Below are 22866 nucleotides of genomic sequence, written 5' to 3'. Positions count from 1 at the left end.
GACCACATCCTGGAGCCCACACCCCCAGCTAGAGCCCTCACCCCCTCCTGTACCCCAACCCCCTTACCCAGCCCGGTGAAAGTGAGTGAGGTTGGGGGAGAGCAAGGATGGAGGGAGGAGGGATGGAGTGAGCAGGGGCGGGGCCTCAGAAGGGGCGGTTGGTTTTGTGCGATTAGAAAGTGGGTAACTCTAAATGGGGGAGCGGGGAGCAAAGGTTTAATGAGCTTTCCCTCTTTGCCGTCCCCAGGCACAAATCAGGCACAGCTATGGCCTCCAGAGCATGCTCACTTCTAGGACCCCCGGGGGCTCCAGTCAACCCAAAGAGGGTCAGGGAACTATTTGGGAGACAGTGGGCCCATGGCTCTGCTGGCCCGCCGCAGTGAGGAGAATGTGCTGGATCATTCCAACAGAGCATGTCACACCTTCCCTCATGGCCCAAGGACCCCTGAAGCTCCTCATGGGAACCACTCCTAAAGGCACTATTTGAGATCACACCATCCTCTCTGGCCCAAACAGTCAAAAATATCTTGTGTTAGTGACCTCAAGTTAATCTGTGCACCTCCTAATGATGCTCCCAAAAATCACTCAGAATTGCTTCTTTCAAAAGCAGTATTTATTTTTCATCAAGAAAAAAAATTATATATTGAATGCGGTAGAAAAGCCTTTCTATAAAAGCTGCATTTAACTGATAACAATATATATATAAATTGCACTTGAGAAAGTACGTTCTAGCCTAGAAGATTACACAAAATAAAAAAGTAGTGAGTTGCTTGAAATTATGGCTCTATTTACGGTTCCTTTGAAAATTATATTTATATTTTGGGTTTCAAATTCCTTGAACCAAAAAAATAAAAAAAATTCTAGCTGTTTTCTTTTTTGAAGAGAGGTGATTCTTAAGTTAAAAATAATACATAAACAATGGAGAAGCTATTACAAATGTAGAAGCTATTACAAAGTACAACGAAAGAAAAAATAAAGGAGAGAGAAACATGCTTCTTTGCATTTTCTGGCAATAAATAAAAAGCTAGGGTGTTTCTGCTGTTTGACTCTATCATGGATTATTGCAGCTTGGACCATGGTTTATTAGAAGCTTTGTTTTGTTCAGTCACACTATGCATTATTCTCCTCACCGCTTCAACACAAAGCACAAATTTGAATCCTATTTATTCTGCATTGGCCTGTGGCATGGAAACCATCATCTTCATAGCAAAGGATGACAACTGGTAGCCATTTGATCACTGGTTCCCAATCAGTGCTAAGTGTAATAGGAGGGTTTTTTTTTTTCCACTTAAGCCCCAGTTCAGCAAAGTACTTAAACAAATGCCTAGCTTTAAACTAGTAAGTTGTCCCACTGACATCTCACACAAGATTCCTTCTTACTCAAATGAAAAGCTTCTGTGCTGAGCCCTGGCGTACCATTATTGCCTGCATCTAATTGAATTCTGCAGTCTCTGGTTGGCACAGCTGAGAACTTAGTCAGATAAACTGGCAGAGCTGCCCCAAAGGGTTAGGAATCAATAAGACAAAGCAAAAAGTAACATGAAACCATGTGCTCATAAAACAAATCCACAAACGGAAGACCAGGCCTGTTCCTGCCACAGGTCAGTCAGGAATGCCCAGTAAGGAGAGTGGTTGTACTTGTGTCAAACGCAGATTTTTCCAAAATAAGTAAGATTAGCCACTCTTGTTATTAAGCTAGAGACAGAAAAAGAATGAAATTACCTTTGAACAACCCTGAAAAAACTAACATATCTGGCAATCTTTGGTCTCAATGCTGTTCTTTAAAATGAATTGCTTTGAAAAATGATGAATCACTTCCCATTTCAGTCTTCAAGCTCCTTTTAAAATAGACTTTTGGGAGCTAGAGAGGAAAAATTAATATAAATATATTTTTAAAATATCCAAACAAAAACATCTCAAATGTAGAGAAAGTAATACTCACAATATTTATAGGGTAGATTTCTGGAAAGAGTTGATAAAGTTATAAAAACAAAGATCAGGTAATGGAGTTTACTTGAAGGAATTAATTCAGAGCATGAGGGCATTTTTTTAACTATAGCTCTGATTACTAAAACCCAATAATTTTAAAAGTTCTCAATATTATGTGATTGCATGTGCCAATTTCAGCTAATGTAGGAAATACTATTGTAAGACTACTTCTCTCTTTCTGACAGACAGGAACACAGAGGCAACACACATAAAACAGAACAAATGCAGCTTTAGTATACTATTAAATAGCGATCCATGGTCATTAAATGTTCCACCCCATTTTCTCTATTACATTCACAATCAAAAGTTCAGTTGTCTTCCAGATTTATACCTAGCATACATTTACACTGGACAACTTTCAGAGCAATATCTCAGAGTATTTAAAGCTAGTTTGGACAGCATTTTTTCCCCTTTTTTAGTCAGAGCCTGTTCATATTTTAATAGACATTAGAAGCTATGCTGTAGCTTTTAAGGTGCTTATTTTATCAAGAGGTGAATAATTCTTTTTGCAAAAATTAATGAATGCTGACAATTTTTCAAAAGACAGGTGTGGCGTAATGAATTAATATGCCTCAGCAAAATGCAGTCCAAGAGATATTCAGTGCCAAGAGTTTGATCATGGCAATATATACTACTAAAGTCAAACAACTAAGATTATTGTATATACTGGCAAGGTTATAGTATTCCTTATTTTAAAAAATACAAACAAAACAACAGTGATATTTGATCTGTTCTCTAAAAGCTAGAACACTGAAGTTTTGTTTCCAACTTGAATATACATGCAAGAAGAGTGGGTATTTTCATCAACCAAGATGTTCTGGTTTGACTGTCTACCTAGAAACACAGTGAAGATGAAAATGTCCAAGGGCCCGATCCCGAGAAATTATACACAACTAGGTGGCAGGACTTCAATGGGAAATGGGAGCACTCAGGTTCATATCCCTGTGCAAAGCACCAGTTGATTTCAGTGTGTTGCTTGAATACAGACTGGACAATTTGACTTCACACTAGATTTATTTCATGTTTTCTATTTGCCGTGTGTGTGTGTGTTTCAAGGGGATGTTCCACCTAGGAGCTGGATTAAACTGGATTAACTGTTATGTATGAATATTGGATTGAATTCAGTCCTCATTTACATTCATGTAGCCCTACTGACTTCCATGGAGTTGAGCAGGTATAAATGAGGGCAGAATTTGGATGTGGATGTGCCAGATTGAGAGAGAGACAGGTATATAAGGTTAGCTCAAATATCTCAGTGGAACTTTTCACTGCCAGCAAGGGGATTTAGCTACACAGCTTTGATTACATTTCAGTGGGAACTGTGTGGTTAAGTCCCATAGTCAACTTTGAAAATCTCAACCGTCCCAATATATTGCTAAACTTAATTCTATATTCTTGACTGCTAATAAACAAATCTATGATATACCTTTTTAACTGCCATGGCACTAATCAATATAGCTATGCTGAAACACAGCATTCATTTTTGCTCATCGCAATGCAGGCTACTAGCAAAATTTACTTATCAGTGGAAGAATGTTCTCTGACGGCTCCTGCTTAAAATAAAAGGTCCTTTGAGCTGCAAATAGTGTACTTTGTTCTGTTTTTATCGGGGTGGTCTTGAACTGCAGACACAATCGCAGCGCTCATGATGCTCTAGTTGAATATCCACTAGGGCCATGTTGTTCTTGGTTCGGCCCTTCCTCCTGGGATGGCCTGACTCAGGGATGAATTTCAGCACCTGGAAAGACAAAAGTTGTCAGAATGCTTCCAGTGACTTTAGAATGAGCGAATCTATTCCTCTGGATGCAGAAGTATAGAGAACCTCCCATAGTGTTTCATTAGATGGTACCGCCTCACGGAGCTCTGCCTCTCTCCCCACTTCTGTGGGGTCATGCAGTTAGAGCAGAAGCTTCCAGAGTGGATCAAGCATCCAAGAGCAGCAGGGACTGCGGGGAGCAGAAGCAAGGCAGGGAAAGTATCGGAGGGGTAGCCGTGTTAGTCTGAATCTGTAAAAAGCAACAGAGGGTCCTGTGGCATCTTTGAGACTAACAGAAGTATTGGGAGCATAAGCTTTCGTGGGTAAGAACCTCACTTCTTCTCCATTCCATACGGCTAAATGCAGTGCCTTGCATGGTGTCAAGTATCAGAGGGGTAGCCGTGTTAGTCTGAATCTGTAAAAAGCAACAGAGGGTCTTACCCACGAAAGCTTATGCTCCCAATACTTCTGTTAGTCTCAAAGGTGCCACAGGACCCTCTGTTGCTTAAGGCAGGGAAAAACACTTCAGAACCCATGGACACTAAGGACGCCAGGAGACTCAATTCTAAAAGTTGAACTCGGGACATTATTTTCTGTCTGACAATTGGTTGCTAGCTCTGAACGGCTGCTTCCCCATTTGCTATGCAGTCATACTGTCTCTCATGCTCCTCTCTAGTCTCCCTCCATCTTCTTAGGAATTCATACGTTCCTCTGCCTGACTTTCCTTTTTCCATTTCCTTCTTCCCCCACCCCACTTCTAGCTTACCTCTACCCCATTTGCTGGGTTTGAACTGCTTTCAAATACCACCGACCCCTCTGTAAACAATACATCATAATGGAAGTTTTACTGGGCCATGGTGCCATTTGAAACATTCAAGAACGGAACCCAGTAGGCGGGTGGAGATTATTTCAGAGCTGAAAATGGATTGCAGCTTCAAAGATACTTTTTGAAACACACTTTTAAAATCAAATACAGCTGCTGGTGCTGAACCCATGATAAAAATTCTCTATTTAAAGAAGCCTTTCATCAAAACCCGACCATTTCAAGTGATTGACACTTGCAAGATCACAGCTAGGTAGATTTACTTTTTCATTTTAGAGCAAATGGAAGTGCATGCAGCAGGATGAGACCAGAGATCTGGGCACTATTTAAGCTAACAGACCTCCTGGCAGCTTGGGGATTTTCCCTCTGTTTTGTATTAAGAAACATGAGCACAGTATATGCGCTTTGCTGATAAGAGGAGAAAAATGAATTGGCAGACACTTTCCCAGACAAGACAGGAAAGCAGTGTTTGAACAAAATGGAAATTGGGCTGCTTTACTAGCTGATCACAGAGCTGACGTTTCAAGCTTTCAGTCTAGCTTCCATCAATCAAATAGTCTTAGGTTCAGGTAAATACAGGAAAACTGAAAAGAATAAAGTAGTAAGGCCAATTCTGGTGACCACAGTTGTTGAAAGAAAACCCTTTACTCTGGAAAAAAAGCAGCTTTTTAGGGTTTAGCTGGTCTCTTCTTTAAAGGTGAGGCACTATTGAATTAATTAGAATAGTTCAAGGAAGGTAACTCCATGATACCACCTGCTTCTTGTTTTTGTGACATCAGTAGTATTTTTAGTGTCATGAACTTAAGGATATAAAAAAGGAGTAGAATATTCCAAAAGTGTTTGTTTTTGGACTGGTGAAAAAAGTAATAAACTCATGGTTTTCATGTCAATATTGATCTCTACTAAGCAAAGCAAGGCAGCTCAGCTTTTCAGATTATTTTCTCACAAAGCATGTGTAACGACAGCCATGCCCACTTCATCACATAAAAACAATGAATTATATCATGGCCATATAACCAGTACACTAATAAAACAGAATCAAATAGAAAACTTAACCACTGAGCTGGATTTTGTGTTTATTGGCGATATAAAAAAGGCTATTATAGCCTTGTAACCTTTTTCATACAAATGGCTATGTAGCAGCACAGTAACATGCTAAACAATGTATTTATTATTTATTTATTTATGTATTTTTGCTTTGTAGATGTATTCAAATGGCTCAAAGATTTCAAGGTCAGGTGACTCTCTGGCAACTGCATAGTTTTTCTCGGGGGGAGGGGGGGGGAAAGAATGTTTGCCTGTTCTACCCTGCCAAAGGATCTTGCTCACTGAGCATAGGTGGAATTAAGAACATTTGAAGAAAAACAGAAAATTAATGAGAAGCAGGAGAAAAAAGTTATTTAGAAGGGGAAAAAAGATCACCTGTCTAGGCAGTAGCTTCTGAGGCAATGACTTCTGAAGTGGCCAAAAGCTCACCTGCTGGAAAAGGATTTAGGGGTCATAGTGGATAAGCAAGAGTTCCTGCAGTGCTGTGGCAAAAAGGGCTAATGTGATTCTTTGATATATAAACAGGGAGTAATGAGTAGAAGTAGGGAGGTGATTATGTCACTGTATAGGGTATTTCTTAGACCAATATTGGAACAGTGCATACATTCCTGATGGCTGCATTTTTTAAAGATGTTGAAAAACTGGAAAGGATGCAGAAAAAAATGCTTCGAAGGTGGGAGAAAATGCCTTGCAAAGACAGAATTAAAGAACTCAATCTGTTTAGTTTATGAAAAAGATTGAGAGGTTACATGCTTACAGTGTATAAATACCTTCATAAGGAGAAAATCCCAGGTACTAAAGCACTCTTTAATCTAGCAGAGAAATGCATAAACAAGAACGAATGGCTGGAAGCTGAAGGCAATTCATTAAAAAATCAGACACAATTTTTTAAAAGTGGGGATAATTAAACATTGGAACAAATGACCAAGGGAAGGATCCACTACCAAGGGTAGATTTCCATCTCTTGATGGCTTCAAATCAAGACTGGATGCCTTTCTGGAAATTGTTTTAGCCAGACATGGGTTATTGGGCTAGGTATAGGGGGAAATGGGGGAATTTAAAGGTCTCTGATATACAGAAGGCCAGACTAGACAATATAATGGTCCCTTCTGTATTTAAATTCTATGAATCTATGGAAGCAATTCATAGCAATCATTTGCCAGCAATAATAAGAGAAGTGGAAGCTGTAGTCTAAAACAGGACTCCAGCATCTACTCCAGTGTGTACTAGCACTCGAGCCCTACTTGCACTACAGTTTCTCCCTTTGTTACTACTGGTGAAAGTATAGTGGAGGTGAGTTTTGATTATGGATTTCTTAGTGTAGACAAGATAGTAGGGAAAAGCAATTCCTTCCACTGTGGGAATCGTTGGGTGAAATTCTATGGCCTGTGCTATTTAAGAGATCAGACTAGAGGACGATAGTGGTCTCTTCTGGACTTAAAATCTATGAATGTCCTCTGAGGATAAACATAAATGTAGCCATATCCAATATCCAGCTAATATCTCATAGTTAAGCATGGGTGGCGCATAACTCCCACATTTGGGGAGGCTGTGCCTGAGCGCCTGAAGCTCTCTAGAAGTGGGGTGTGCCACCGGTCCAAGGCCCCGACCCCTGCTCTGCCTCAAGACCTGACCCTGCATGGCCACCACCCCTGCTCGCCTCCCCCCCATGTGCCTCTCATGCCTCTTCACCTGCTGCCCATGCGTCTCTCCACCCCCTTCCCCAGTGGGGCCCCCTGTCCACCACCTGCACCTCTCTGCCTTCACAGAGAAGAGTGAGTGGTGGGCGGGAGGGGCTGAGGGGGAAAGAGGGTGGAGAGGCCTGAGAGGCGGGCAGGGAAAGCAGCAGAGAAGCATGAGCGGCGGGCAGTGGGTGGGCCCCACAGGGGAAGCAGTGGAGAAACACGAGAGCCAGGCAGGGTCACCTCACTCCCTAGGTGTCAGAGCCTGAGAGATAACACCTACACAGCTATTTTTAGCATGGTAGCATGAGCCCCACAAGCCCAAATCTGACAACCCTGGGAGGTTGGCTGCTGCAGGCTGTGTAGACATCCTAAGCGTTCAAGTGGTGGGCTCATAAGAATGGGAAAAAAAACAATATTCAGGTCCCTAACAGGGAGAGGTTTAGATACAGGAAGGACTGGCTTATGACACCTTTCAGGCATTTCACAGTAGTGGGATGGGTGAACACAGAGCAGTTCTCCACCGGACGATGGAAGGCATCAATAGCTGTCAAATGTACGCTTAGGGAATGGACAGACAGGCCCAATATCTTTAATGAGAGAATTAGAGGGATTCCTGATTCCTCAGGAGACAAGTCATGCTGCTGACACCACAGGGAGAACCGCTTCCACTTGGTGGCACAGCACTTCCTTGTAGAGGGTCTTCTGCTACTGTTAAGGATGCTGACTGTCCATCCAAAAAACATGCCGCCAGATGGAGGGAAGCTGTACTGAGGTGGATGGCCCTGCGACAGTCTGTGTTCTATTCTGAGACAGTAGTTGTGGGAACGGCTGAAGGTGAATGCCTGGGGGAGAGGCCAACTGTAGGAAGGTGGTGAACCCGAATTGTCTCTGCCCTAGAGAGCTATCAGGATCACTTCTGCCTCATCCAGCTTGATCTTCCCAAGGATGAGACGTAGCAAGGGTATGGAAGGGAAGGTGTATCTCAGCAGGTCTGACCATTGCACCAAGGAGGTGGCCCCTTGGATGTTGAAGCCTTGGGTGGCTTGGGAACAATATGCTGGGCACTTTTTGTTCTGCTGGTTTGCAAAGCTGTCTCAGGATGGGGTATCCCAGAGATGGAAGCTGTACTGCACTACTGACGGGTGGAATGTGTACTGCCAAAAGGGTAATCGGATGCCAGATGCACCAGTTTCACAGCTAGACCACTTCTCTGCAGAGTTGGGCAGACCTCTGTGGTACACAGCGGTCATGTCTGATCTGACTTGGACGTGTGTAGACCAAATGAGGAGGAGGAGGAATGCCTTGTATGCCTTGTGAACTGCCTGAAGCAGAGACCAGGAACACTGAGCTGTATGACTGCCTAGATGTGCTCTCTGTCCCAGCATGGAAGGCAGCCAGAATCAGAGTCTTTCAGGAGATCCCTCCTCCCACTTTTTCCTTTACACCAGGTGAGTGACAACAAAAGCATGTTCGGGGGAAGAGAGACCTTTTTGTTCAAGGAGTCTCTGCTTGGAGCATAGACCATCCTAAGCCAGATCTGAAAGCACTGTAAACGTAGCCTTGTGAATGGGGAGGTGGATGCGGCCATATGGCCTAGCAGGGCCAGGCAGGATCAGGCTGTGGTCTGAGGGCTGAGATGAAGCTGGGTGATGAGATCCCTCATAGCAAGGAACCTAGTCTTGAGGTAAGCAAACTCTTGCCGTGATTGAGTTGAAATTTGCTCCAATAAATTCTATAACTTGTGTAAGGGTTAACGTAGACTTTTCTGCACTTACTTGCAGCCCCAAAGCATGAAAGAGTTCAAGTGAGGAGGTGTTTGCTGCTTGATATGACTGACCCATGGGAAGCCAACCATCCAGGTAGGGAAATATTGGGTTGCCTTGCCTGCGAAGTCATGCCGCCATCACGGCGAGTACTTTAGTAAAAACCCTCAGGGCCATCGAGAGGCACTATACTGGAAGTGCTCTACACCCACAGGAACCTCCTGTGAACTATGTAAATATCTAATTGAGAAAATACACGTCCTTCAAATCCAAGGCCACAAACCAGTTGCCTTCATTCAGAGAGGGGCTTATCAAGTCTGAAGTGGTCATCCCGAGCTTTGACTGTTGATTGAAGACATTCAGCTGTCCGAGGTGCAGGATGGGGGTAAGGAAATATCTGGTGTCAAAGCCCTTCCTTCCCCCTGTGACGAGGGGTGAACAGGCTGTATTGACCCTAGCTGGAGAAGGGAGTCTGACTCTTGTTTGAGAATCCTCTCGTAAGAGGGGTCCCTGAAAACGGATGGGGACTGGGGCTTTGGAGAGGGGTGGGACACAGGGACTCTAGCGTGTAGCTAGTCAATATGATGTCCAAGACCCATGTGTCCAACTTGCCACATTGGAAGAAAATGGGCTAGGCAGCCCCCAAATGGGGGGAAGGTAACAGGTGTTACGGAGACTGATTGGTGGCTAGGGTGTAAGGGAGGAGGAGTGTGGTGCTGCATGACTGCCATGCTGGACCAGCTGTACTGTCGCCTCAATCAAAGGCTCCTGTGGGGACTCGGACTCCTCTCTGGAAGACCATTGCTAGGGGTGATGTGCAGGGACCTCAGACTCTGATGTCCCAAAGTATGGATTCCAGAAGCCCTCATATGGGGACCAGTGACTGAGGTCATATGAATAGGGAAGTGGGCCCCACAGGAATAGGGAAGTGGGCCCCATTGGTTCCTTGGCCAATAGTGCAGCTTTGCGAGGTCACAACAACATCCAGGTAACTCTGGAAGCTCTGACTGGGCTGATGGTTCTTTGCCAGATTGCTGGTACCATGTCATTTTTGTCTCAGAAATAGGAGTTGGCAGGGTCAATGGTACCGCATGACCTGACTCCGACTGATCAGAGACAGGAGTTGGTGAGTGGTGTGTTGATGATGCCGGGGCCTCCACCGGATGGCTGGATCTTGGGCCAGGAATACCTACTTGACAGAGTTGGGACATCTCTCAGCAGAACTGGATTCAAGAGGATCAGAGATTCTGGATTCATGTATATTGCAGACCCTCAAGAAGAGTGGATCAAATGCTCACCAGAAGAGAGCTGGCAGGCGTCTTGAATTTGACCAGATTCGCTTGTGCCAATGTAGAAGCGGTGAACTTTCTCTGGATTGGTATTGACAATGTAGAGGAAGAATGGCCCCTTCTCTCTGCGCAGTGCCAGAATTGAACCTGACCTCTCAGAGTGTGATTTCTGGGCATTAATAGCTCCTGGTACCATTGGTACTGGCCTTTCTCTGTGAGCTCCAGATGCTTCCTGATCTGGGGTGTGAATTCTCAGGTGGTGCCAGAGAGGGGGAGAAGTAGACCTCTTTTTGGAGGGGTTTTTTGGGTTGTTTTATCCCTCTTCTTGTGAAGATGTTTACCCTTTCCTGCATCGTGCCTTCGTTTCACAGAGTCCTTGGGACTGGAGGACTCTGAACCGGTGGATGCTGGAGCTGGAGGGGTGCCAGCCAGTGGCTCAGGTCAGCTAGATGTGGAGTGGAAGGCCCAGGGTCCAAATGGGGCCTCATGGATAGCTCCACAAGGTGTCTCCAGAGTCTGAATTCTCAAGACTGCCTGGTACATGGGAGAAAAGTGTGACAAATATTGCACCTTGAGGGAATGTGTGTTCCCTGAGGCAGCATAGGCAACTCTCATGCGGGTCACTCACCAGGAAGAGCTGGAGGCAGGAGAGGCAAGGTTTGAAGCCTGGAACTTTGGGCATAGTAGGCACCCCAACTGGTGAGGGATTTAATGGAGGGAGACTCCCCAGTCCCTGAACTAACTAAACTAAACTATTTATAATTTTTTGCAGGCTTGAAGATCAAGCGGGAATGCTGGAAAGAGAACAGACAAAGGAGACTTCCACCTTAGACCCAAGGATACCCACTGGGACTCAAAGAAGAACTTACAAATCTTCACTCCAGACTTTTCTCACTCTACCTAAACCTGCATCATACCCTGTCTCACTGACGTCACCACCATCAATTTAAACTTTAATAAGGCCAAAACTGAAGTCTTATTTCCTCTCCCCACCCATTCTCTATCTCTGAGGAACACACCATTATACTCCCTGTCACTCAGTCTTGTAACCTGGGAGTCATCCTTTATTCCTCCTGCTGCTTCCTTGCATTTCTATTCTGCCTGTATATAAATTCTGTAAAGCTCTCATTCTTCCCTGTCTTGATCACTGTAACTTACCTCCTAAAGTCTCTCTCTCTCTCACACACACACACACACTGCCCATTTAGTTCATACAACACCCCCCCCCCCGCAAACAAACAGATCACATTCCTTGCCCATTGATCTGACCACATCAACTCCTTTCTGAATGAATCTCTTCTTAGGGATCCCTTCTTGTCTCTTATGGCATTGCCCCACCTACCTGTATATAGCTTACTTGTCCAATTCTCCCATGATTTCCCACATTCCATACTACCACCTATGCAAGGAAATCCCTTCCTGAGCAGACAGAGGAGACCACTACCCTTTATTCACTCCACTGCCTCCTTAAGGCTCACTTCTGCAAAAGCAGTGAGAAAGCAGTCAACTAGGTAACATTTTATTGGTTATTAAAGAAAACCTATAATTTCTTTATTGCAGCATTCCATACATCAGTGACCACATTATCTTAGTGCTGTGATTTTCACCTGTCCTCCCCCATGCTCTTCCATATTGTTTTGTTACCCACCCCCACTATGCTGTGTCTGGTGAAATCTGTTTTTTCACAGTTTGTTACAAGGTTCAGTCTTGGCATATGTATTCTGAGGGGCCTAGCAGCTACTCAGGTGCAGCACAAAATAAAAAATACCACTGCTAATAATACTCTGAACCTTGTGGCTTGGACCCTTCCCTGCTACCTCTCAGATCCTAAGCCATTCATTGTCCATCCTGAAACTTAGGCAGAGGGGCTCTAAAATTGTTAGAATAGGAGGAAAGAGAAAAGAATATCTGTTAACATTCTGATACCCAGTGAAAAAGGCAAAAGGCCTTTGCATGACAGATAGTCAAGAAGTGGGTAAAAGGTGCAAGAATGGGCCTCAATACTTTCCGTTTTCCTTAAATGTCTCTCAGCTGTCTTGCACAGAACAATGTTTGTGCAGAAGGTTTATATACTGTGACAAATTCTAGTTACTGCCTTAAGGGTGCTCATCCCTCATGGAAACTCATTTCACATCTCATCAGTTACAGCAATGAGATGGGGACACTGATTTCTTGTTTCTCAGAGGTATGCACATGCTGGGTGGATGGCACAGGCTCAGTCCTAGCAGCATAAAGAATTGGACTGAGATCATCCACAGGATTTTTCTTCCCAAAGGGCTGAGCCTATGCTGTCTTCAATTTTAGAATATAAGATTTCTCTCTGGAACAACCATTCTACTTATTTCCATAGAGAACTGGGTGCAGAGGCAATTGTGTTTTCATTTCAAGTCTATCTCAGCAAGTTAGATGAAAGCAGACACGGACATTTGATTAAAGTATGCTGTATTCATTTACATTAATGATTACTGATTTGCCTTTCCTTTGTGAGGAGCCCAGTGGTTTGCCTGATGGAATCACTTACCAAAGAACTTGATTGAGAGAAGCTTTTAAACGGAATTAATGCATAAGATGTGAAGATTGGCCAGTTCGGTTTGCAGGGGTTCATGCCAATCTGTTTTAAATTTTGATTCATGTGTGCTTACCTGCCTTGACTTCTGGGCTCCTACAAACCAGTTTTCTTCAATTTCATTTTGGAACAATGCAAAACCATCCTGCTTCACTAGGTTTCTGTTCAAAACCATAAAATGGGCAGTCTGCTCAAATCAAGGTCCTGTTTAATTCCAAAGGTTCTTGAGCTTTTTGGGCAAACTTGCCCTAAATTTCAGGTTTGTAAGAAAACTTTTATGTCTCACTATTAACATTTTGCAAAGCATTAGAGTAGAGGGGGTATCCACAATGGGGTATTTTCATATTTTCTGCTGTCTGGTAGCTAATACCTTGCAAATGGACATGAAAGGGCAGAATTTTATACTCTTGGTGGAGCTTCTGAAGAACTAAAGCAGTTGTCTGAGAAAATTAAAGACCACATGACAGCTGCCAGTCATGTTGCTTAGTATACTAGTGGAGAGTGCTCAGATACCACAGTGATGGGCATGGTCTAAGAATCTGAAGAGAATAGAAAAGGGATCTAAACAAAAATCAACAATATCAGGAAAAATAACTTTCTCAAACCTCTCTCTCTCTCAGCACAGTTAGCATTGGATGTACAAAACAACCCCTCAGTTGAGTGCATGCAACTCGCTGGATAACTGGGAGATATTGACTGCAGGGTGGGAAAGCAGAAGGTTGTAGCTGAAAAATGTGCCTTTCCTGATTCAACCCTAAATAGGAGGCTCACTGAGGGTGAAGTGAAGGCTTTCTCAGGCACACACCAAACACTACACAATTTCCTGTGTGATTGGCCAACACATCGACACTGTTGTAAAGAAAAATATTCACAGATGACAGTGACAGTGGAGCTAACAACAGCAGTCCAATAGTTCAGGCTCCAAGAGATGGTTTAGGCAAAGTTAACACCAGGAATAACAAAGGCCTTGAGCAGTTTCTCCTATTATGAATGTCTTATGAACTACATCATCTCATGACATCTTTTGTTCTCTTTGGCATGTAAAATATACTAGACTTAGACTCTCTCTGAATTTGGTGCTTAACCTGCACTCACCTTAAACTGGAGGTGGAGATTTTAAAGGAAATGAACAGCTTTTGTGATGTAAAAATAAATAAGAAGCCCTTCCCCTTCCATTCATGATTTATCATCTTCTGATTAAACCTCAGTGGGTTTTAGATCAGACCTCTAAAGTACAATGCAGCTACATGGCTTTAAAACAGATAAACCCATGTCCCTCTCACACTGCCCCCACTTCCAAGCTGTTTCTTAAGTAAAAAGACAGCTAAACACGGAAGAAGATGTTTGGCTAATGCTCGACACAGGAAAACTAAAGCTATTTACAGATGAAAAATATTTTGGACTAACATTAATGGACATATCTGTAGTGTATGACAAGTGGATTTATTTGCATAACTTGTATTAATGTTAGTGGGAGGCTTGCGGCTAAATTGCTGCTCTTTGTGCTGTTAATTCATTCCATTTACATTTTTATTTACAAAAGCAATAACACTGTCTTTAATTCATACTGGTCTGACAGACAAAAAGCACAGTGGAATAAATTAATAAAAAAGGGAAAATATGAACTCTGAATTTAGTGAGTTAAGTTTTTGGGGAACTTAGGCATTGCCAAACTGATTCTGACCAATGTTTAATTACACTGCTCTACAGCCAAAATGCTTCTGAAATAAATGTAGTTAAACTTTACTAATTCTGGGTCACTGAGAATGAAAATGATGCTTAAAATTGTTGATTGGCTCTAGTTTTCAAGATATGCTATTGGGTCAGTATATACGACCCTTGACTTGGGAATGGCGGAGGATAAGTGAGTTATAAAGGGAAGGGATCTCAATTTAAACCAGAAATGACTCAAATACATCTTTGACTGGATCTATGAAGAAATCTCTGACTGGGTTTGGACAGTACTTGCTTTTTAGGCAAAACAATGAATGATGCAATCTGAAGCATCATACATGATATGAATTGCATCATGTTATTCCTAGAAGTCATGGATGATGCAATCATAACGAAGCTTACATCACTCTGCTGAACAAATTGCCCTATATCAGCTCTAGAAATCATACAGTGTCGTGCTCTCTTATTTGTCAGTGTTTGATTTTGCAAAGGGACACATTTCTGTTTAGCCAAAGTGAGCAGAGATGCCTCGTACTTGTGTGAACAGTGCAGATATCTTCTGCTATGTTTGTGGTGAAGTGACTTTTGCATCACAAAAGCCCAGTATAACCACTATGGTTAAGAAAGCCTATCACCTTTATTTTGGCTGCAAAATAGGAGATCAGGACAAGAGGTGGGCCCCACACATATGCTGCAACACTTGTGCAACAAATCTTCGCCAGTGGTTGAACAGGAAAAGGAAATCTATGCCTTTTGCAGTGCCAATGATTTGGAGAGAGCCAACAGATCATACCAGCAATTGTTACTTTTGCATGGTGCCTCCAGTTGGGAAAGGTGTGTCAAAGAAGAAAAAGTGGACTGTGCATTATCCAAACATTCCATCAGCTATACGCCCAGTACTCCACGGAGAAGGACTGCCGGTTCCTGATGCACCAGAATCATTCTCACTTGAGTCAGATGAGGAAGAGGATGAAACTTCTGGTCCTGAATCATCAATGTCACAGGACTCACATTTTCTCCCATCCTCCTCCTCTGAACCACACCTCATAACACAAAGTGAACTGAATGAACTTGTCAGGGATTTGGAACTACCCAAGAGTAAGGCAGAGCTGTTGGGCTCCAGACTACAGCAGTGGAATCTCCTGGCAGGTGATGTTAGGGTTTCCATGTTCCATGACCGTCAAAAGGATCTTGTCCCATTCTTCTTCATGGAAGATGATCTTGTAGCCTGCAACAACATCGATGGCGTGATGGCAGCCCTCAACATCGTTCACAATCCAGATGAGTGGAGACTGTTCATTGATTCATCAAAGACGAGTCTTAAAGCTGTTTTACTGCATAATGGCAATGTTTTGCCATCAATTCCAGTTGGTCATGCAGTCCATATGAAGGAAACCTATGACAACATGAAACAACTTTTGAGGTGCATAAACTATGACCAACATCAGTGGCAGCTTTGTGGCGATTTGAAGGTTGTTGCTCTCTTGCTTGGTCTGCAGACTGGATACACAAAGTACTGCTGTTTTCTCTGCGAATGGGATAGTCGTGCAAGAGATTCCCACTACATCAAGAAAGACTGGCCACTCCGACAGTCATTGGAGCCTGGGACGAAAAGTGTTTAGCATCCACCACTTGTTGAATCAAGGAAGATTTTGTTACCACCCTTACACATCAAGCTGGGTCTGATGAAGAACTTTGTCAAGGCCATTGACAAAACACAAGCAGCTTTCAAGTACCTCCGTGGAAAATTTCCAAGGTTAAGTGAAGCTAAGATAAAGGAAGGTTTCTTTGTTGGTCCTCAGATTCGTGAACTTCTTCGAGATGATGCATTTGACCATGCACTGCGTGGCAAGGAAAAGATGGCATGGAAAGCCTTCCAGTTAGTGGCAATAAATTTTCTCGGCAACAACAAGGCAGACAACTACAGGTTGTTGATGGAAAACTTCCTCAAGGCATACAAAAGTCTTGGTTGCAACATGTCACTAAAGATACATTTTTTGCACTCTCATCTAGATTTTTTTCCACCGAACTGCAGAGCAGTGAGCAACGAGCACGGCAAGCGATTTCACCAGGACATTGCAACAATGGAGAAACGCTATCAGGGCAAATGGAGCCCATCAATGCTTGCAGACTATTGCTGGACAGTGACAAGAGATGCTCCATTTAATGAATACAAGCGACAAGCCAAGAAGCGCCGAGTAGACACTGAATAGGACTAAACTATGTACATAATAGTTTTTTGCCTTTTGTTTCATAAAATTTTTTATTTATATAACCCTTTTGCTGATTTTTAAAGTGTTACATAAACAGGACAGGTGAAATATTATCATGTAAAGCAACCATAAACACATGAAAAGACCTAGGTTTACAATTTATGATTAAAACTCTACTATCTACACAATATACATAAACATAAAATGTAAAAACTTAACTATCTTAGAAACAGTAGCCAATCAGTTGTTTTAATTGTCATATTTGAATTCAGCACATCAAAATACATAATAAATAGCACATTTTATCTCTGAAGCAGACGACTTCTCAAAAATTGTAGACCAGTGTTATCTGCAATATTATAGTAGCTGTGTTGGTCCCAGGACCTGAAGAAGAACTCTGTGTAGCTCGAAAGCTTGTTTCTTTCACAAACAGAAGTTGGTCTAATAAAAGATATTATCTCACTCACCTTGCCTCTCCATTATTTTATTAGGCTAATATTCCATCACAACGGTACCAAATGCACCAAAATGCCCAGTGATGAACGATTATTCAATAGCATGTTTATGGGGGAAGTTTTTTCCTAACTGCTGTCCATAGTTGTCTTATGTTCTGAAGTTGATGTGACTGAAGTTCATATTTGTGTGTCTAATCCGCACTGAATCTTTCTACGCCATCTGCTACAATAATATTTTGGGGTAGTTTTTAAAAGGTTGTTGCACAAAAAAATCATTTTTGTCATTTATATTTTTAAATGTTTTGCCTTTCTCTTCATTGAGTCTCCCCTTGTTCTTTTGTTAAGGAAAGATGGTAAAATCAGAGGGGTCTTATATTCCTTCTTTGTACCATTCATTCATTTTATATACGTCTACCATATCCTCTCTTATTTGTCTCCTCTCTAAACAGTTCTAAGCCTTTCAATCTCTCCTCATACAGAAGTTTTCTATTTGTTGCCCTTCTCTAGACCTTTTCTACTTCTGCCATATTCTTCTCAGACTTAATGATCAAAACTGAATGCAGTACTCCAGAGGAGGGTGAACCACACATTTATTTAATGGCATGATAAACATTTTCTGTGTTTTTCTCTATCATTTTCTATTCATACAGTGTAATGTACTATTTGCTTATTTCACTACCAATGTATTGAGAAAGTGTTTTCGTTAAGCTGTTCACAATGATACCTGGGGCCAAATTCTCCTCTGACTTTCATGCTGTGCATGGAGTTGCATGTCAGGTCAGAATTTGGCCTTCAATCTTTTTTCTGGCATTGTGACACAATGTTCCTTCTAACATGCACTGCCTGGCATTTGTTTACACTACATTTCATCAGCCATTATGTTAGGTACCTCTGAAATTCCTCACAGCCTTCTCTAATCTTGACTCACTTAAATAATTTTGTATTATCTGCATATTGTGCCACCTCACAGTTCACCTATTTCCAGATCAATAATAAATACATTAAATAATACCCAGTCTGAAAGCTCGGGAAACCTGAAAGTTAGCCTCCTTCTATGTTGAAAATTGCCCATTTATTCCTACTTTTTGCTGTCTATCTCTTAACCAGTTTCTAATCCATGACAGATCGTGTCTTGTATATTGTAAACTCTTAGGAGGAAGGAGCATATCTTTTAAAATTCTCTCTAAACTGTTATACAAAGCTGTGATATCATATACATATTTTTATATAAGCCATACTTGCTTCTTTTTATCAGCTCATATTCATCTAGTAGACATTTTTTGCAATTATTTTATCCAAATTATTTTTTCAATTAATTTACCCAGCCTGGATATAAGGTTCTCTGGTCTGTAATTATACCAGGGTCATCCCATGTATCTTTCTTAAAAAAATGGTACAATTTTAACTAGGCTCCAGCTCTTTATAGCAGCTGAATTGAAGCCAACTCTAGTTTGCAATAAATTTGTGGAAAGACCTTGTGCCTAGGAAAGTGAGTAACGGTGCTGACTACAGCAAGATACAGTGCCTGCTTTCCCACAAACTCTGCCTACGCATCTAGGTCTTGACCTCCAACAACCTCCTGGTATTCCAGCCCTCAGCCTCTCCTGAGCTAGTGGTTTTGTGATGTGAGCAAGCACCCTCTCCAGATTAAGAGTCCATCAAATTCCTTTTCATTTGCGACTTAAACAAAGTAGGAAAATAAACTCTTACAGGCGAGTGTGGTGTCTGGCATGAACTCAACATGGCACACGGCCTCATATTTTGGGTTGTTTCAATGGGCAATAACTTTCAATGCTATTTTTCACTCTCTGTTGCTGTAAATACTCTCTTGGAAACTTGAATATAAAGTGTTCTTTCCTTGTTGATTTTTACCCCCCTCTTCTCCCGCTTGTGATTGAAATTAATTAAAAATGAATATGGTGAGTTTTGTTCTTATGGGACAAATGCTGCCCTCACACAAAATTGCTGAGTGGGAAAAAGATAGGACAAAAAGAGTCCTGCAGTGGAGTCAAAGGTGCTTAGTTTGTCCTATCCAGTTGTGGTCTTAAGTGAGGCAAGCATGGCAAGGTGAAAAGCAGTTAGACAGAATTATGCTGTGAGAAAAGCAGCCCCCCTCCCTAGACTAGAAAGTCCCCATGAGCCTAGAAGGAGTTTACACTGGTATAACATACACCTTCTTCTAGCCCTCTCAGTAGCTATGTCACACCATTTTAGGCCCTCATCTTGCAATCTGATCCAGGAGAGTGGGCTTGTTCATCTGCATGGAGCCCGGGTAGATCCAATTGCAGGATCAGAGCCTCCTGGGCTTTTTCTAGATTTCCTTAGACTTACATAGAGTCCCACTCACTTTCCAACATGTATCTCACCTCCCCAACCCTGCTTAATCACCACTTCTAAATATGGTTCACTGAGTCTAAGCTGGTGTAATTCACAATTCACACAGCAAGGGGGCCACACAGAGGAATGCAGCAAGAAAAATAATTAACAGGAAGGTGTAAGAAAAGGCAGCTGCAACCCTACCGAAATTTACATCTTCTTATGCGGTCTTTGAAACCCTTAGCATAAAATTTATACCAAATTAGGCTCCCTTGCACAGCAATAGAATTGGTGTGTGTAGGTCTAAGAAAGCCTAAGGCTTTACCTATGTTAAAAGTTACAGCAGTTTAACTAAAATAGTTTTTAAAAGCAAAGCCCTTTATGGAAGCTTAAAATCAATTTAAACTAAGCTTCTATCATTTTAGCTGAATTCAGTTTCTAATAGTCTTTGGTGTGCTAACAGAACTGGGGCACCTTTTAACATAGACAAGGCCCAAGTGAATACAGGGGAGGCTGTTCTACACTATAGTACATTACCCCTCAGCGTGGGTGCTGTATATTGTATTAGACATATATACATGCGATAATCTTCGATTGTGTCTATATATGTTTGACAAACATTTACAGCCTGATTCTCAGAGTTGCTGAACATCTCTAGCTCCAACTCACTTTACTGGGACTGAGGGGGCTCAGCATCTTCGAATAAGAGGCTATTAATATGTGTTAAATATATATGTAATGCCTTGCCATTCCTTGCACTTATATTAGTACATCTCTGCCTGGGCTGTGTCACTGATCCTTGCTCTCGTCTATGGAATAAGGTATGTTTCTTAGCCATGTTCCCTAGGGACTTAGGTAGAACTTAGAAAACTCCTATTTGTTTTTCTGCCCATCTAGGCATTAATAATGCACTCATTGCCATTGTGTGCAAGTGCCAATTTCAGTGCATGTTTCACCAAACACGCTGCCCCCACATGGCGAGCCTTATTGTATCTCACATGCAGTTTTAAATGCCTTCAGAGGAGTTTGCCGATCTTTAACGCTATAGAAGCACCAACATAATCACTGACGGCAGCACACACAGCTCTGGGAATAGTATTTCCAAGTCTGCTTTAGCATGGAACCCACAGAGGAATCACAAAGAAGAAACATAAGAATGAAATACCTCATGATATTTTTTCACTGTTTTCCCTGCCGTGCACATGCAGGATCTCCAGTTCACTGTTCCACAGCCACAATTCCCGCCACAGCGCTGGACCAGGAAGCAGCGGGGAAAGAAAACTACATTTGTCAGCTTCAGTTCCTCCCTTAAATTGACAGAGTAGTTTCTTGGAGTGCAGCTGTAACGTTTCACATCATCATTCAATCTGTCCAGGTCAACTGCAAAGCAAAAGTGGTCTTTGTAAGGTTGAGTGGGAAGTGTCTTAGAGTGAACTGCTCTCTTGCATGGGAAGTCACAACAAAGGGTTGTGCTCCGGCAGCATCATTCAGAAAATAAATTAAGTGTCAATGTGACTTCTTTAAAGGTAAATATCAGGAACCCAGTTTTTATGTGATTGCACAAGGTCATCTTGGCCCTGATTCTGTTCCACTCAAGTCCACGGCAAAACCCACATTGACTTTAATGATGCTGGATCAGGGTCATAGTGGGTAAAGCACTGGGATGGAACTCAGGAGACTGGGTTCCATTCCCTGCTGTATGACTTGGGAAAAGTCTCTTCACCTCTCTGTGCCTCTGCTTCCTCTCCCACCATTTGTCTTGTCTCTTTAGATGTAAATGCTCTGAGACAGAGATTGTCGCTTATTATGTGTTTATTCAGCACTTAGCACAATGCAGCCACAATTTGAGTTAGGACCTATTGTTGCTACTGTAATACCACTAAATAATAGAATATCAAAGTCTAAATATAATTTAAAAAGTTGTCAAATACTCTTATTTCACTGAAATTTCCATGCACAGGTTTTCCATTGTGGTGAGTCATCTGATGTAAAAATACAGTCAACAGTGGTTTGAAGAATAATTATAATTCATGGTTATAAAATCCCTACATACAATGTTATAAAAATTCCCTAAAGCCAATTTTATAATTAAAAAAAAAGAGGACTAAAAATCGCCTATTTTAGTTTTGGAAGTTCTTTTTTTAGTTTTTCATCTTTTCTGTTGGATTCTGCCCCTGAATTTGTTGATGAAAATTTGAATAATACATCGATAGATGGAGGGAGCTGACTAATGCAATTCTGCAGCTTCCCCATGTCAAGCAAGAGTTCACTCTCTGAACTGAAAATTGTAACTGGTAGGAAGAGACACATTAAAATGCATTCTAAATTAATTTCTAATTGATAAAATGTAAAATCTATAGCTTGAGAACAAGTCACAATTTGCACTGGAGAAGCCACCAAGCCACTGCATTGACACTGATTTACACAATCTGCAGAGGAAGTAGTGATTGGTAAATAATATGCACCTTTAAATTGTGGCTTTGAAATATTTATTTATCTGAGATACATATGCACGGTGGTTATGTAAATGACATTAGCACCAGTGGACACACTTAAGTCTAGTTCATTTTTCATGCATTGTGTTAACCCAGTTGGGGGAAAGTCAGCAGATAAATCAGGATTTTGGACACGTTGTGATACCATGAAAATCATCTCACCATGAAAGCTCAGCTGTTCTCTCAAGAGAGCTAGTATCCCTACAAAGAAGGTACATAGCTTCCTCTTGAGAGAAGCACAAAATCAATGGGAGTTACCAGTACACGCATGCATTGAGAGGAAAATACACTCCAAATGCACATAGCTAGTTCTCGGAAGAATAAAAAAATATTGATTTCTTTGTTTCAACAGATTATATTTTGTTCTCTGTTGTCACTCTTCAAATGCACTCCCTCTCACTCTTGTTCCCACAGGCTAATTTTTTTCACAGGGAAGAATGTTCCCTCTGCCTCCAGCTCCCATCATTCCCATCAGCACTTTCCACACTCCGCTTTGTTTAAAGATAAAGCAAAACTTAGTTTGTTCACCATTACTTTAACCAATTGGCAATCAGAAAAACTGACCAAATGGAGATGGTGCAGATTCTATAGTCATGATCAGTGGTATCTCCGGAGGGGAAGTCCTAATGCATTAATATACTGTACCACATCAATCCAAGGTGGAGAATTCTGGAACAAGTAGTCTAGGGTTGGAATGGGCTGGATAGATGAGCTGCAATGAAGATGTGGAATGGGGAAGATGTGGAAAGGTGTTGTATGGTGCCTACCCATGCTATCCAACACATGTGTTAGAAT

General features: G+C 41.9%; 1 protein-coding gene across 3 annotated transcripts in view; it reads right to left on the bottom strand.

Moving 5' to 3' along the window:
* Window positions 1-595: 595 nt before the first annotated feature.
* The window catches only part of PDGFD (platelet derived growth factor D), a 180277-nt gene continuing 158006 nt past the window's right edge, over window positions 596-22866 (bottom strand). For all 3 annotated transcript variants that reach the window (XM_054015567.1, XM_054015568.1, XM_054015566.1), the window contains 2 exons: window positions 20742-20956; window positions 596-3727 (listed from right to left, as the gene is read on the bottom strand). In XM_054015567.1, the coding sequence (XP_053871542.1) occupies window positions 3593-3727; window positions 20742-20956 (350 nt within the window). In that variant the 3' untranslated portion in view covers window positions 596-3592. The remainder of the gene's footprint in view (window positions 3728-20741; window positions 20957-22866) is intronic.

The sequence above is a fragment of the Malaclemys terrapin genome, chromosome 1, assembly GCF_027887155.1.
Source record: "Malaclemys terrapin pileata isolate rMalTer1 chromosome 1, rMalTer1.hap1, whole genome shotgun sequence".
NCBI classification, from domain to species: Eukaryota; Metazoa; Chordata; order Testudines; family Emydidae; genus Malaclemys; species Malaclemys terrapin.
This window is presented reverse-complemented; position numbering and strand designations above follow the sequence as displayed.